The sequence below is a fragment of the Ciconia boyciana genome, chromosome 9 (assembly GCF_034638445.1).
Source record: "Ciconia boyciana chromosome 9, ASM3463844v1, whole genome shotgun sequence".
NCBI lineage: Eukaryota > Metazoa > Chordata > Aves > Ciconiiformes > Ciconiidae > Ciconia > Ciconia boyciana.
Window position 1 is genome coordinate 17,959,318 of NC_132942.1, and position 13,542 is coordinate 17,972,859.

The window sequence follows — 13,542 nt, forward strand, 5'->3', positions numbered from 1 at the left end:
GCCATACTGAAGTCGTTCTAGCACCTCAGACATACAAGTCACATTGACACGTAGGCTCTACAAGCTTTATTAGTTTCTCCACTTCAGTATTACACTGCACAAGAGCACTGCTGGTTTGTCTAAGGCTCAACAACAGTACAACACATAGAAGGTAGTAAGCTATATGCACGGATTATAACTATTAATGTTGTCTCTTAACTGCTTGACTTTTTATGGTCAGCTACCTCACCACTAATCTTTGTGTTTTGGAATAAAACTATATAAACTTATTGGAATAAAGCCACTGGAAACATTTCTGGTTTTCCACTATGGTACCACTGGATCTTCTCAAGAATTCTGAATCTTAGGACTCAGCAGAACAACTTATACTAAAACCAGTGAATTTTGCTAAGAGGCAATGGTCAAAATTAATGCGTATTTGGAAAGCTGAGTAAAAATATGCCAAAGTAAGAAGTTGCTTCTACCTTCCACATCATTTCTCACCTTTGTGCTGTCATTTTAACATAACTTGCATTACGTGCTTCCTTCAACTGATATTGCCAGACTTTATTAAGCTAATATACAATTTTGCATTATTCAGATATAGGGCAGAATATTGCCCTTTAGATGCTTCATTGATATTGTGAGCATTAATATCCCACCAAAAAAAACCAAAAACAAACAAACAAAAAACCCAAAAAACCCAGAGTAAAATCCAAATAACTAGAGAGTCATTATCATGGTGGTTTTGGCAGCAGTGGCTAACAGTTTTACAGACATTTTATTTAAAATTTACTTAGACTGTTATGCAGGACATTTCAAAGGAAATTCTGCTAATTTACTCAGTTAATAATGATGGATTTGCTTCAATATCTAGACAAGTGAAAATGTATTGAGCTAAAATAATACTCACCTAAGGTTATGCCCTTGGAATGATTACCATAGGGCAGGGAGTGGAACAATATATTTCCACTGTTACTTTGAATGAAAGACCTTTATGTATGGTATTTTGCCAGGAATAGAAATTACTCCTGTTTTTTAAAGTCCGACCCAATGCAGCTGCTTTGTTTAAAAAGAAGTTAATGATTACTTTTGCATCCACTTCAATAGATCAAAAAAGAACATTATTCCAAAATCGAAGCAATATAAGCAATTTTTATTTGTTATTTGAAATAAATTAAATGGAAAAAAGCCAGGTTTTTTTCAAATCAACCATCATACTTTCTTCATTAACATTTTGCAATGTTTGACAATAAAATAGGTTTATTATTACCTAAAATGTTGCAATTTAGCCTTTATAAGTTACACCAAACTTTCCACAGTTCATTCTCCAAAGCCTACTGACTCATAGCAAAAAAATTAGATTTATAGTTTTGTCCTAAAAATGATTTAAGCTAAAATACCAAAAAGTTGCAAGTTTCCAGGCTTCCCTTTCATACTACATTCATTTAGGAAATATTTTTATGACAGGCAATCCTAAAAGAAAAGCAGAGATGCAGTATATTTAACAGGCCAAGTTAAGAGTTTGCACAGGAAAAAAAAAAAAAAAGTAAGACTTTCAAACATCACATACTTAAACAGACACTATTAAAGGTATCACATTTCCTAACTTCTGGTTTCAGAAAATACATTATTTTCATTTGCTAACAGAGCAGGCTTTACAGAAAAACAACACATTAAGATGAGTATCATTTCTGGTTACTAATAGCTAGCCCTTCTCCCAGATTTTTTTCAAAACTCATTTCATAGTTTAACTAAATCTATCTAAATAGAGATATGAGAAAGATTTTTATATATTTTTATATATATATATATATATATAAAAATACACACACACACATATATAAAATGAGCTTAAAACTAGGACATGGTAGTTAGGACACTGACTCTCAAAAATGAGTTATAATGTGAATAAACTTTTCTACAGTGTCAGGCTATGCTTAATTTTGGAAAATTATCTGGTTATTATTTTTACTGCCCAAGAAATGTGAATTAAGTCAGCTATGGCAAACTCTTGTCCTGAAAGTGCTTTCTAATTGAATATAGGTACCAGGAACTGAAAAAATGGGTTATAATCAGAATTTAAAACTCATCTCTCTTATTGCCATAAATGGAGCTTTCTAATTCAAGACAAAAATCTTGAGTAAATTCATTTAAAAAGTTCAACACACTAGTTAAACAACTTAAATGCAAATCTAATCCTGAGATCATCTGAAACGGTTTTAGTACAGCACATGCTCAATACTCCAGACTTCTCTTAACAATTGCTAGCAGGAACTTAAGTCTCAAAAGCTGCTTTAGAAAATATCAATTAGAAAATACCAAGTCCTACAACAAATGCCTTGCAGATAACTGAGTTAACAATCAAGCATAAAAAAACCTGCTTCTCCATTTAACAAACAGACATTCCAAACCAGCATGCGATTTTTTTCTAGTCAGCTACCTCTAACAAAGAATAATTCCCAGAAGTATTTCAGTATTACAGAGATTTTGTTCTGCTCCCATCATAAGCAGACAAAATTAACCTAGCTTCACGATAATGCTAAATGCACCCAACTAAGAGTAGCACCTGGATATAGCATTACTTTTGTACTTTTTGATATTTAATTTTATAGTCTTGCAGGGCCAGTAGTTTTCTATAAATCAGATTCTGTATTAAAAGACCTCTTATATTCACCTTTTTAAAAAAATAAATGTAATTGCTATCAAAAGCAGCAGAAATCTACAGTCTTTTCTCCACTAAGTCTAGCATGATACCCCAGAATCCACTAGTATTAGTGGCATTATGCAACTTTAAAGGTAACGAAGCTAATCAGAAAATTAAGTCTAAAGGCAGTTTTAGAAATACCATGGTTCTCAAAGGAGACAACTGCAACTTCCATTAGCATAGAATTTTATATATATATATATAAAAAATACAAATATATATACACACAATATATAGTAATATGAAATTATTATAAACAAATCTTTATTCACCTACATATCAATTTTAAGAGTTGCCCAGATAATGTCCTTTTGATAATGTTGATAAGATTCTGGTGTCACTGACAGTTCTGTTTTCTTGGCAAGCAGTTGTACATTTTATTTCAAGTATTAGCTATCATGCAATATAAATTCAACTGTATTTAAGAGCATACTTTAATTTAGGCAGGTACCCATCTGTCTCTTTCTTAAAGGAAATTGATTTTTTAATCATGAAATATCATGAATGACCATTAACAGTGAGGTAGAAAAACTGTAGATTTTCCATAGGTATATAAACAGAGATACTTACAGCCGTTCAAGTTGTTTTAGATCTTGAAATGCTCCACGTTCTATCACACTAATCTGATTTTCTTCCAAGTGTCTGCAATTCCAAAAATACCAGTTAATTTTTAGACAAAAAAAATAAAAGACCTTCCCCACTTCTCTTCACACATGCTACAAAATTGCTTTTCACAGAAGTACCAGTAACAGTTATAATTAGAGATTATTAAAAAAAATCTGGACAGAACAACACTGTTTCTCTTGGTCACTAACACGAAAGAGATTCAAAAATTGCCTCCTGACTGCCAGATTTGGTAAACATTTTTGTTCCTAAACTTTTATAACCATAACCAATATGCTCAGAAAGGTGTTGGTCTAGGGGCCGATTGTTACATCCTTAGTATAAAACTCAGTTTATGTAATGTAACTGAGACAACTGACTCCTATAGCCCATAGCAGGAACCCACTCAATTTCAACATATTTTTTTGTCCAGCCTTTATGTTCTGCAAAGATTTCAGGCTTGCCCCAGAGTAAACCTTTTGTAAGTAATCCAAAGTGGTTCCATCCCTCCAGAAATCCAGCCATGGCAGCTATGTGTGACAACTGTATACAGTCCCGCAGTACAACAGGATGCAAAAACGTAAGGGAAAACTCCCAGGTTTCCCCTGTGTCTGACCCTGCTTTTCTTCAGCCCCTGAGGCTGAGACAAGGATAAGTTATAAGCAACGGAGACTGACTTTCTTTGATTTACACTGTGCAGGAAACAACTATTCATTTACACAGCAGAAATGCTCGTTATAGGTAAAGTGGAAGCCAAGGAATAGTCCACTATACCAGTAGTCCCACTCAAGCCAACCTTTTTCTCCTCTCAGTGCTGCCTTCCAGCACACACCTATTTTCTGCTTCTTTAAGAGCACTCAGATGCATAGGCTAAATCTCTAGGTTCTCTGAACATTTTATGTAGCTTTAGCTAACACACAGAAAGGACGAACTTAACATACAGTAAGTCTGGGCTCAGCCAAGACTAACTAGTGAAAAAGCACTATTCTTGCCTGTTCTCAACAGCCACTCCTCTGCACTCAATCCTATGAAGATGCTCAGAGCTGTTCAACTGGATAGCAGTTGAGGACAGACAGCAAGAGGAGTATTCCACAGCTAAGACCACATATGAGGATCAAAAAATAAAATTAAAAAAACCCAAGCATGTGAATCAGAAAGGCATGTTCCTAAAAGGGGGAGGGGGAAGGGGAACTGCATGAGGAAAGGGAAAAAAGGATGAAGTTATAAGGGATAAAAGGAAAAGGTGCACAAAGGAATATTTTGCATGTATGTTGCCAGTTTGAGACTGGAAGCTTTTTTCCTGTTGTACTGTTCTACCAGTTTCTGGATTGCTCGTTTGTTGTCCTTATTCTGATGTCTGAAAACAGGAGTAGACTACCTTTCTAGGAATTCTGGGACAGGTTTCATATTTCTGTGCTTCCCACTATACCCCCATCACACATGGAGAAAAAAAAAAGAAGAAAAAATAGAGTGTCAGTAATGTAGAATAACCAGAATTATAAAGAGACCATAAGAGAAAGCAAAGACAAAATAAGAAAAATCTGAAGGACTTCTAGAGACCAAAAGTGCACAAAGTAAAAGCTGCACAAAGTAAAATAAGAAAAACCACAAACACATACCATATATGACAGGAATATGGAGAACAGGGAAATATGCAACAGTGAACAAAAATGGGTATGTTAGCAGACAGTGAAATGGCATGTCTTGGGTTTCAGATGGTCTTACATTGGAAGAAAAAGCCAATTAAAAAAAATATTTTTAATAGGTATATTCTGGTTTTATTCCTAATGACTTCTGTGGCAAACACCACACTACTCAAAGGCTGAACAAACATGTTACATAAACCTGTAGCGAACACAGAACAAAAAATGAGTGTAAAGATGGCAGTTGTGTATTTTTCTTATCATTAAGGGCATTCAGTATAAATTACTGCAGCGGCATTAGGCAATGTCTGACGCTATAAAAAAAACCAACCAAACCAAAACAACTACTGACATTAATGATAGTTTAGTACATGTATTTTAATAGACTTCCAAAATGGTATTGACAGTTGGGATGGGAACCAAGGAAATCTAAACGACTCCACAACTAGAGACGAGAGAAACACTATAGGAACGAGAAGTCTTCCAATAGATTTGAAATGTCTTCTTAGTATATGACAACTTGTTCAAAGGTGTTACGGTAGCAGGAGAAAAGACTTGCCTTTTCATTGGCAAGCCTAAATTAATTCATTGATTGAATTATCACTAAATAACTGTAACAGTTCAACAGTTGCAGTTTTAAGGACTTATTTTAGAAAATACTCAAAGGAAAACTTCAACTGTAGAGGGCAATCTTAAGAATTACAGAAAGGAATTTTCAGGGGGTGCTGGTGAGATTACTTGTGTGTTTTGTAACTTCTGATAGCTGTTTGTTTCAGAAGAAAGGGCCAGAGTGGTAAAACCAACCTGCCTCTGTCAGTGCTGGGATCAACTCAAGATTAGGTTTTTGTCTTGGTCACTAAAACTTGGAATTAAGCGCAACAGTTCAGCAAAATATTGCTAGTGAACTAGATGGCACACACACAAAAGAATGTAGTAACTATTACATAAATGGCACTGATAAACAGAACTAGATATCAATTTTTTTTTGGTAAAAGAAAAAACAGAATTTGAATGTTACCCATTGGTTACTGTTAACATAAACACACACCTTTCAGGTTTCAGAAGCATTTTCAATAAAAAAATCTCAGCCACAGCTTTTAAACATACAGATCTACACACATGCATATATGATCTCCCCAATAACATAGCAATGTTTCCCACTGCGAAACTTGCAAATTTGCATCACTACAGTAGCACTCAGTGCCCAAATACAAGCCCAATGAAGTCAGAAACCAACAGTTAAATGAGAGCTCCAGAAACACTAAGAACCGAAGAGCTTAGTCTCAACTAATTCGTTACATTACATTCAAAACTATTTTCTCTCATTGGCCTTTTTTCCCCCTCATACATGCCCAAATATTTAAAGCTATATATTTGATTTCACGTATAAAAATAATGCAATGAATCTCATTTCCACAAAGCAAATACCAGATCCCCACAACATTTCTGGCAGAGGCATCAATATCTATGTCTGCTTCTATGTTGATGTGAAGGGGATCTAAATTACTTGATGTAATTCAGAAAACCTGTTAGAGAAATTTCTAGGGAAAAAAATTAATTTACTTGAAATAGAAAGAACCTCCACCTTTTCCTGAAAGGACTGAAACAGCTTCAAAATCTATTTCTTCTTCTTTTAACCCAAGATTATTCTCTAAAAAAAAAAAAAAAGGACTACATATAACTACAATATGTATCTATGATAGTCCTAATTTGCATCACTAAATTAGTGGTGCCGTCTGAGGTTCATAGAAGAGAAAATAGGAAATCAGGAATGACAAATTGTGTAGACTGATGTTTCCCCTTTTGATGTTCAAGGCCCATTTAGAAGTACAGTTAAGCTCTTGACTGATACTTTTAGATCAATAGACAGCACTACCTAAAATTTTTGTATTTATTACTTCATATTAGACTAAAAAAATTCACAGATTTCCTTGTGTACAACTTCTACAGCTATCAACTATCCTTAATAAAGTTCTGCTTAATCTTCTGCAAAAGTGCTATTAATGGGACTGTACCTTAAAGTGACCAAAATCTGAAAGCTCTGTTTGCTAGTGTTTCAGTATAATTGATTTATGAATAAGTGATTGTAAAGTGGACCAAAATTTTTACCACAGTATTTATTAAAAGCCAGTGAGAAACACAAACAACTAAATCACTCTGAAACTACATTCAGACTTTAGTATGGAACTAAAATGTACTGTTTCACATCACAAACTGTTCCAGGTGCCTGGTTTAAAAGAACACTAATAACTGAATAATATGCAGAAATTACTACCATTTGATCTCTAGAATTATGGACATTCTTAGTACTCGCACTTTAAAATAGTCTTGTAAAGAAAGACAAGTTTTGTGTTATACTCACAAGACACGGAGATTCTTCAGTCCTGTGAAGTCCATCTTCGTGATTCTTGTGATATTGTTTTTTTCTAGATCACTGCAGGAGAAAAAGAAACCAGCATTCAGGCACTATAACTGATGTCCAAAATTCCGTTAGCAGAAAGTATCTCCATCAGTGGAGCATCTATCAGCTGCTCAAATTGTACAAACTAATTTTTCCACTAAAATCTCAAAAAGCAAGTCATCAATCTTGATGCACTTTGCCTCCTCCTCTGAGTATGTTGCTCTCATACACGAAGTTTCTTCTACTTTTATTTCTAGTATTGGTGCTCACTATATGCTGCTTTCTCCCTCAAGACTACAATCTTGTAAGAGGCTAAATATATTCAAGACTCAATTGGTATAATACAGCTGAAACAGAGTACCCTGCCCCAAAATGAAGATCATACTGTGGGGTTATTCTAAAGCCAAGTGAGTCTAGCCTGCCACAGAAACTTAGGCGACACAGAGCTTGAGGGGAGAACAACTTACTTTAGTGACTCCTAAGTGTGGGCCTACCCAAATGATTGAAAGATTCACAAAATTACAGTAGAGCTTATGTTTTTTTTCAAGCATCCTAATTGGGCAGACTCCTGATCCCAGCTTTTTGGAAATGCTGGTTTTCAGAAGATACTGTTAATCACACTGACCTGTTTCCCATGTGTGTTCACCCTTTGCCAGTTCCTACATTCTGTCTTTAAACTCTCAATTTTCTAACACCTTTGTTATGCGTCGACACGTTTTCCTCTTGTCGTCACATACCAAGTATTATGCTCTATATTCACAATTAATAGCTAACTGGCTTCTTTTCCGTGACAGGGAAAACCCACTGTAACCAGACCTTGAGCTACCCACTATTCTGCAGCTCCTCTTTGGAGTGAGCACACCAAAAATACCTAAGAATTTCATGTCTAAACTTATATCTTAATAGAATAGACATCAAAATAAATCATTCTAGTTTGAGACAAATTCTATTTAATTCAAACTAGAGACAAATTAAAAAGAAAGGAATTCATAAACTAATCCTTCTTGCAAGACTGATCCTATACTTAAGTATAGCTCTCAGTACACTAACTTTGGTGCCTTTAGAGTCACAACAAATGAAGAATAACGCCTTTTGTTTCCCAACGTAAAGAGTCTTTCTCTCATTTCATTTCAAAATAGTACACCAAATACCTGCTGGTGCTATAGGTCCTGTGTTGGCTGTTTTCTCTCCTCTAGGCACCCTAAGTACTTGCTAGGCAACCCTAAAGTTCTTCCAGTGGAGCATGTCCCATTGTTTGGGGTTTGTTTGGGTTTTTTCCATCCAGATTGTTCTACCTTACCTAGTGCTAACCTACAGGGACAAGACAAACAGCTACTCTTTCTTCCTGGTCTACAGCCATTCTTATTTTAACATAATAAGCAATATACAGCAAACTTCGAATTAATAAAAACAGATATACTCTCCATCATGTCACCACAAATTTGTTCTGTGTGTCAGTTTCATAGATAGGAGAAGCCTTTTATGAAAAATAAATTTTCTAATATTGGAGTAAACTTTTTTCTTCCGAGTCATATTTTATGTCTACCAAAAGCTGCTAAATATCAAAAATACAAGCCTTTGGGGTAACAGTTTTCATGCCAAAAAAGCATTCAGTATTTTTTCTAAAGATCATGAGATTGTAAACAACACATTCTGACAAATTTTGTTGTCTACTGCCAACGAATGAAAACAATCTCATATGAAAAACTAGCCATGAGGCTAGACATTCATTTTCTGAAAGAGAATACAAGATCACAAATCCACAGCAGGAAGTAGAGGCTTTTCCTATGCATTAATATGCACCGGGATATACCTCCCTTGTATTTAGAAGGTTCCATTTCTAGTAAAAATCAATGACAAAAAGCAAGATTACAGCATAATTTTTAAGTACATTTGGCAATCATCTGACACCTGCACAAACCTTGACCCTGAAATAATTTCTGAAAATCAGATGGGTGTTCCTAAGTGCTGTTTCAAGTTGATTATTTCTCTAGGTACAAAATGGAATTCAAGGAAGGGGTAGAAGTCATAACTTCCAGGAATGCCTCAACTATCATGTTTGTATTCTGAAAAATGCTGCATAGATGGCTGTCTAGGATGGCTTCTAAGTGCCTAGCAAATAATACTGCAAACAAAATGAGAAAGCTCTTGAAGTGTTGAGAACAGTTTAATAATTTGTAATCATTCATATATCATCCTACAGGGCGGGAAGTGCTCCTGGCTGGCACAGTTTCCAGTAATTTTCTATCATACATGCAGTTCCATACAAGCCTTCCAGTATGGTTGTTACTTAAGCCGCTCTTTTTTCACTTCACATGAGATCCTATTAGTAGGATAGAACTACTACTAAGAAATATGTGAATGTTCAAGCATAAATGATTGTTTCCTTCTTCGAAGGCATTAAATGAAAAGCAATTGTCTTGGTAACAAATTTAATTTTTCTAGTGTGAACCACATTGTCAAATAAAGGCAGTTACATATTTTGAAGTTTAAGCTTGTTAAAAGGTACATTTTCAATATTCAGAGAAGAAACAGGACTGATTTTTTTAGTATATCTACTAACTTCCCCAAATACTTCTAACCATGAAAAAATAAAGAGGTTTTTCCTGATATGAATACTATCCTCCACTTATCAAAAATGTAAATATTTATATGAGTACAGGTAATTGTACCCATTCGTCTGAGGAAAGAACTCTTCATATTCCTAAATGTACATAATTGTTTTCTCATGTGTTCCCTAAATCTCAGATGCAAACCGATATGGAATTAAGCTCCTTTTAATGTCATTTTACCATGCTGGTGCATTCACTTAGTGGAATTGAAAAGAAAAAAAAAAAAACAAACAAACAACAAAAAACACACACACAACACACCACAAAACCAAAAACCAAACAACAAAAACACCCCCACAAAACAAAAACAAACAAACAAAAAACCAACCACAAAGAACTAAATTCAATACAGTACGAGGGTAGTCTGATACTTCGACTACTGATACACTTCATAACCGAGGGTAGTCTGATACTTAGAAGTCCACAATGGCGATGATTAAGCTCACAGTTCATACTGACAAAGACCTCAGCATATATGTTTACAAGATTTGTGCCAGGGACAAACCAGCTACAGTTTAAGACCTTTTCCACAGCAACTTAATTTGCCATAGACAACAGGAAGAAAGAATAGATTAAGGGCTCTTTAAAAATACCCAAACCATAAAATTCAGATCAATAATTCTACACGTTGTCCATAATGAGAACTTTATACTGAATTCTGCCATTAAAAATAGAAGCCATATAGGCATAGAATACATAATATTTTTTGCATGTCTTTCAAGCATTAACATCAATCTTGTAGTGAATCCTTCTAAGGTACAAGCAAGACATTAACAGGATTGAAGCAGGAAGTGAAATACACTAGAGTGCAGAAATAAGTGTTTTATAATATTGAAATCTATTTCTGATGGTTATTGATAAATGTCAAAATAATACTAATAAAATTCTTAAGTCATAAAATGGTTTAAAAACAGATAGAATAAAGTTTTAAGAGTTAGTTTATGCATCTTAGCACAGGACATACTTAAATAATAGAAGAAACATGTTCTCCTGTGAGGAAATCATTTTCTTTAGCACAGATGGGAACTAAGGATAATGATAAGGAGATGGGGGGGGGGGGGGGGAAATCCCTACATTTCAGCTATATGAACAAGAACGACAGTATCCTTGCTTTACTTATGTCAACTATATTTAAAAAAGGTCCATTAAAGAAAAAACCCACAAAACAATTACAGGGAACTTTCATTGCATGTTCCAGCGGTTCTCTTCCATTTGTGTTTATCCTGTTGATTGAATCGTGCTTTTCTCCAGGAATACCTTTGAATCACTGCCTACATTTTTCAGATTTTCCAGCTTAATTTCCTCTTCTGTTCTCAGTTCAGTTCTTCCACCCTGGTGCATCATTAACTACTCACTGGTGCGCCAGGGTGACCTGGTTGCAAGAAGCATTGGAAAGAATTAAGTCTGGAGTAAGCAACACATAAATAGCGTGTTTTACTTGCATGATGTTTCCCATCTACTTTTCATATAATTCCTTCAGAAGCTTTCTCTTGCCTGTATCTCAGAAAAGTCTAGCAAAGCACAGCATTAAGCTGGTCAGAATTCTCCAAGGCAGATAGGAGTCAGCTAAGGGCAACACAGTGTCATTGGCCCTGCTTTTTGTCCATTTTGATAAGACTTAATTCTCAGCATAGCTTTACTCAGCTTGAACAGGTGTATGCAAAACGGCATTCCTGTCATATACACAGCAATCTCTTCACCACCCCTCTCACCCAGTCTGGGAGACCAATCCCACATATCAGCTCTATTCCTCTCTACTTTCAGCCCCAAGAACACTCTTGCTATTCAACATTCTTCTCTTCATAAAATCTGCAGTTCCCTATTCTGAAAAAGACTTTAACATTCCTTGATCAATACATACCTTGAGATTGCTTTTTCCTCTACTCCTGCAGATTGGCACAGCCTATATTGTATACATAATATCAATAATCCTATTAATCCCTTCTGAAGGTTAGTATCTAAACCAAAGGTTTCAATTTCTGTAAGTAAAATTACTTGGACAATGCTCTAAGTTTAAGACAACCGTTCTTCATGAAGTTCACTTTCTTTAAACCATTTAGCATTTAATTGATAACTGTCACTTCTGTTTTAAAAAGCAGTATTTACCTTCTGAACATTTGCCTGTTCCAGCATGCTCTCCCTTAAGGCTTATCTGCCATTTGAAGAAAAACAGACTAAAACCTCGATGAACCACTATGTAACACTTCCTCCTCCTGTTCACAGAAGGTCTAACACTGCTGCAAAGAAGCAGATTGCCACAGGTTACCCCATTAATCAATTAAACTTTGTGACTGTGAAGTTACTGAACTAATGCAGACATTAGTGGTTTACAGCTGGTATTTGTGGGCAACATAATATTTTATGTTTCCTTTATAAAGTTTGGGAGCTGATTATGGGCTCACTAGTGGGTTTCAGCTACAAAAAGCTAAACTTTAACATCTAATCTTGGTTGGCTTTCAAAGACATCAGCATTCATAAGAACCGTTGGAAGCAAACACAGCTTTGCAAAGAAATCATTTGGGTCAAAGACATGGCGAAAATTGTACTGTAAAGGTGAATTTAATTTATATTTAACTTCAACAAATACCTATGTGCAGATACATTCATTCTACATAAAATTCTTATTGTGCAGAATTCCTACATTTTGCACAGTATGTGGGGCAAAAGATCTTACTCAACACATCTATCTCACCCCACACATACTGTCCCATAATTTAAGAACATCTAAGAAAACTCCATTAAGGAATACAGATCTCTTCTGGTGTGTCAGCAGCAAAGTTGATACCACTCACTCAAAAAGAAACTGAAACTGTCATCTATACCAGCTTTAGTAAAGCTTTTGGTATTAGGTCTCTCTTGTCAATCTATTTTTCTTTTTAGCATAAAACATGTTAAGGACAATGCAGGTGTAGTGGCAGTTTAAGAAAACAGACATGGACAGAAATATTTCAGTGGGAATAAAAACATGAATTGGACTAGAATGGTACAAGATGTCATGAAAGTGAGTTCAGGTGAACTATTAAAGGGAGCTTTACTCATGAACATGTCCTGCTATGTTCTAGTAACAATTTAATTCAATACATATTTTGTAGATGTTGAAGATTAAGTCATACAATGTACACACTTATTACAAACAGGGATGTTTGGGGCAACTGGAGCAAATCCTGCTTCATAGCAAGAATTCCTCTGAATTGCTTCATCTTTCGTTCTTCTCTAAAGACAATCTAGTGAACTTAAGACAGACTTTTAAATGCTTTAAAGCATCTCCAACATTCTCTGGAGCATGCCATTATGCAGCTTCAAACAGCGCTAGGCATGCACAGGTATCCTCTGTTCCTTTACTTAAATTTCAGTTGATAATTATTCTGCTTAGCCATTCAACTCCTCCAAAACATCCAGACATTGTTCTTCTCGATCCCCACCCTCTTCCTTGGACTGTATAAAGTTTATGACTTGAGAAGTAAATCCACTTGCTACTTAGCACTACATGCTTCTGTCTTCTAGACTCACATACCTTGGCAAATACACACTCATTTTAGACAGCTCTGAGCCTATACTTCTTTAATATACAAGGTCAGAATTGAGTTTGACAATACA

At 35.2% G+C, this 13,542-nt stretch overlaps 1 protein-coding gene across 1 annotated transcript in view; it reads right to left on the bottom strand.

The window, feature by feature from the left end:
* The window catches only part of SLIT3 (slit guidance ligand 3), a 538,149-nt gene that overhangs the window by 503,978 nt on the left and 20,629 nt on the right, over positions 1-13,542 (bottom strand). Inside the window, exons 3-4 of the mRNA XM_072873643.1 lie at positions 7,295-7,366; positions 3,257-3,328 (exon numbers count right to left, since the gene is read on the bottom strand). Of these exons, the coding sequence (XP_072729744.1) occupies positions 3,257-3,328; positions 7,295-7,366 (144 nt within the window). The remainder of the gene's footprint in view (positions 1-3,256; positions 3,329-7,294; positions 7,367-13,542) is intronic.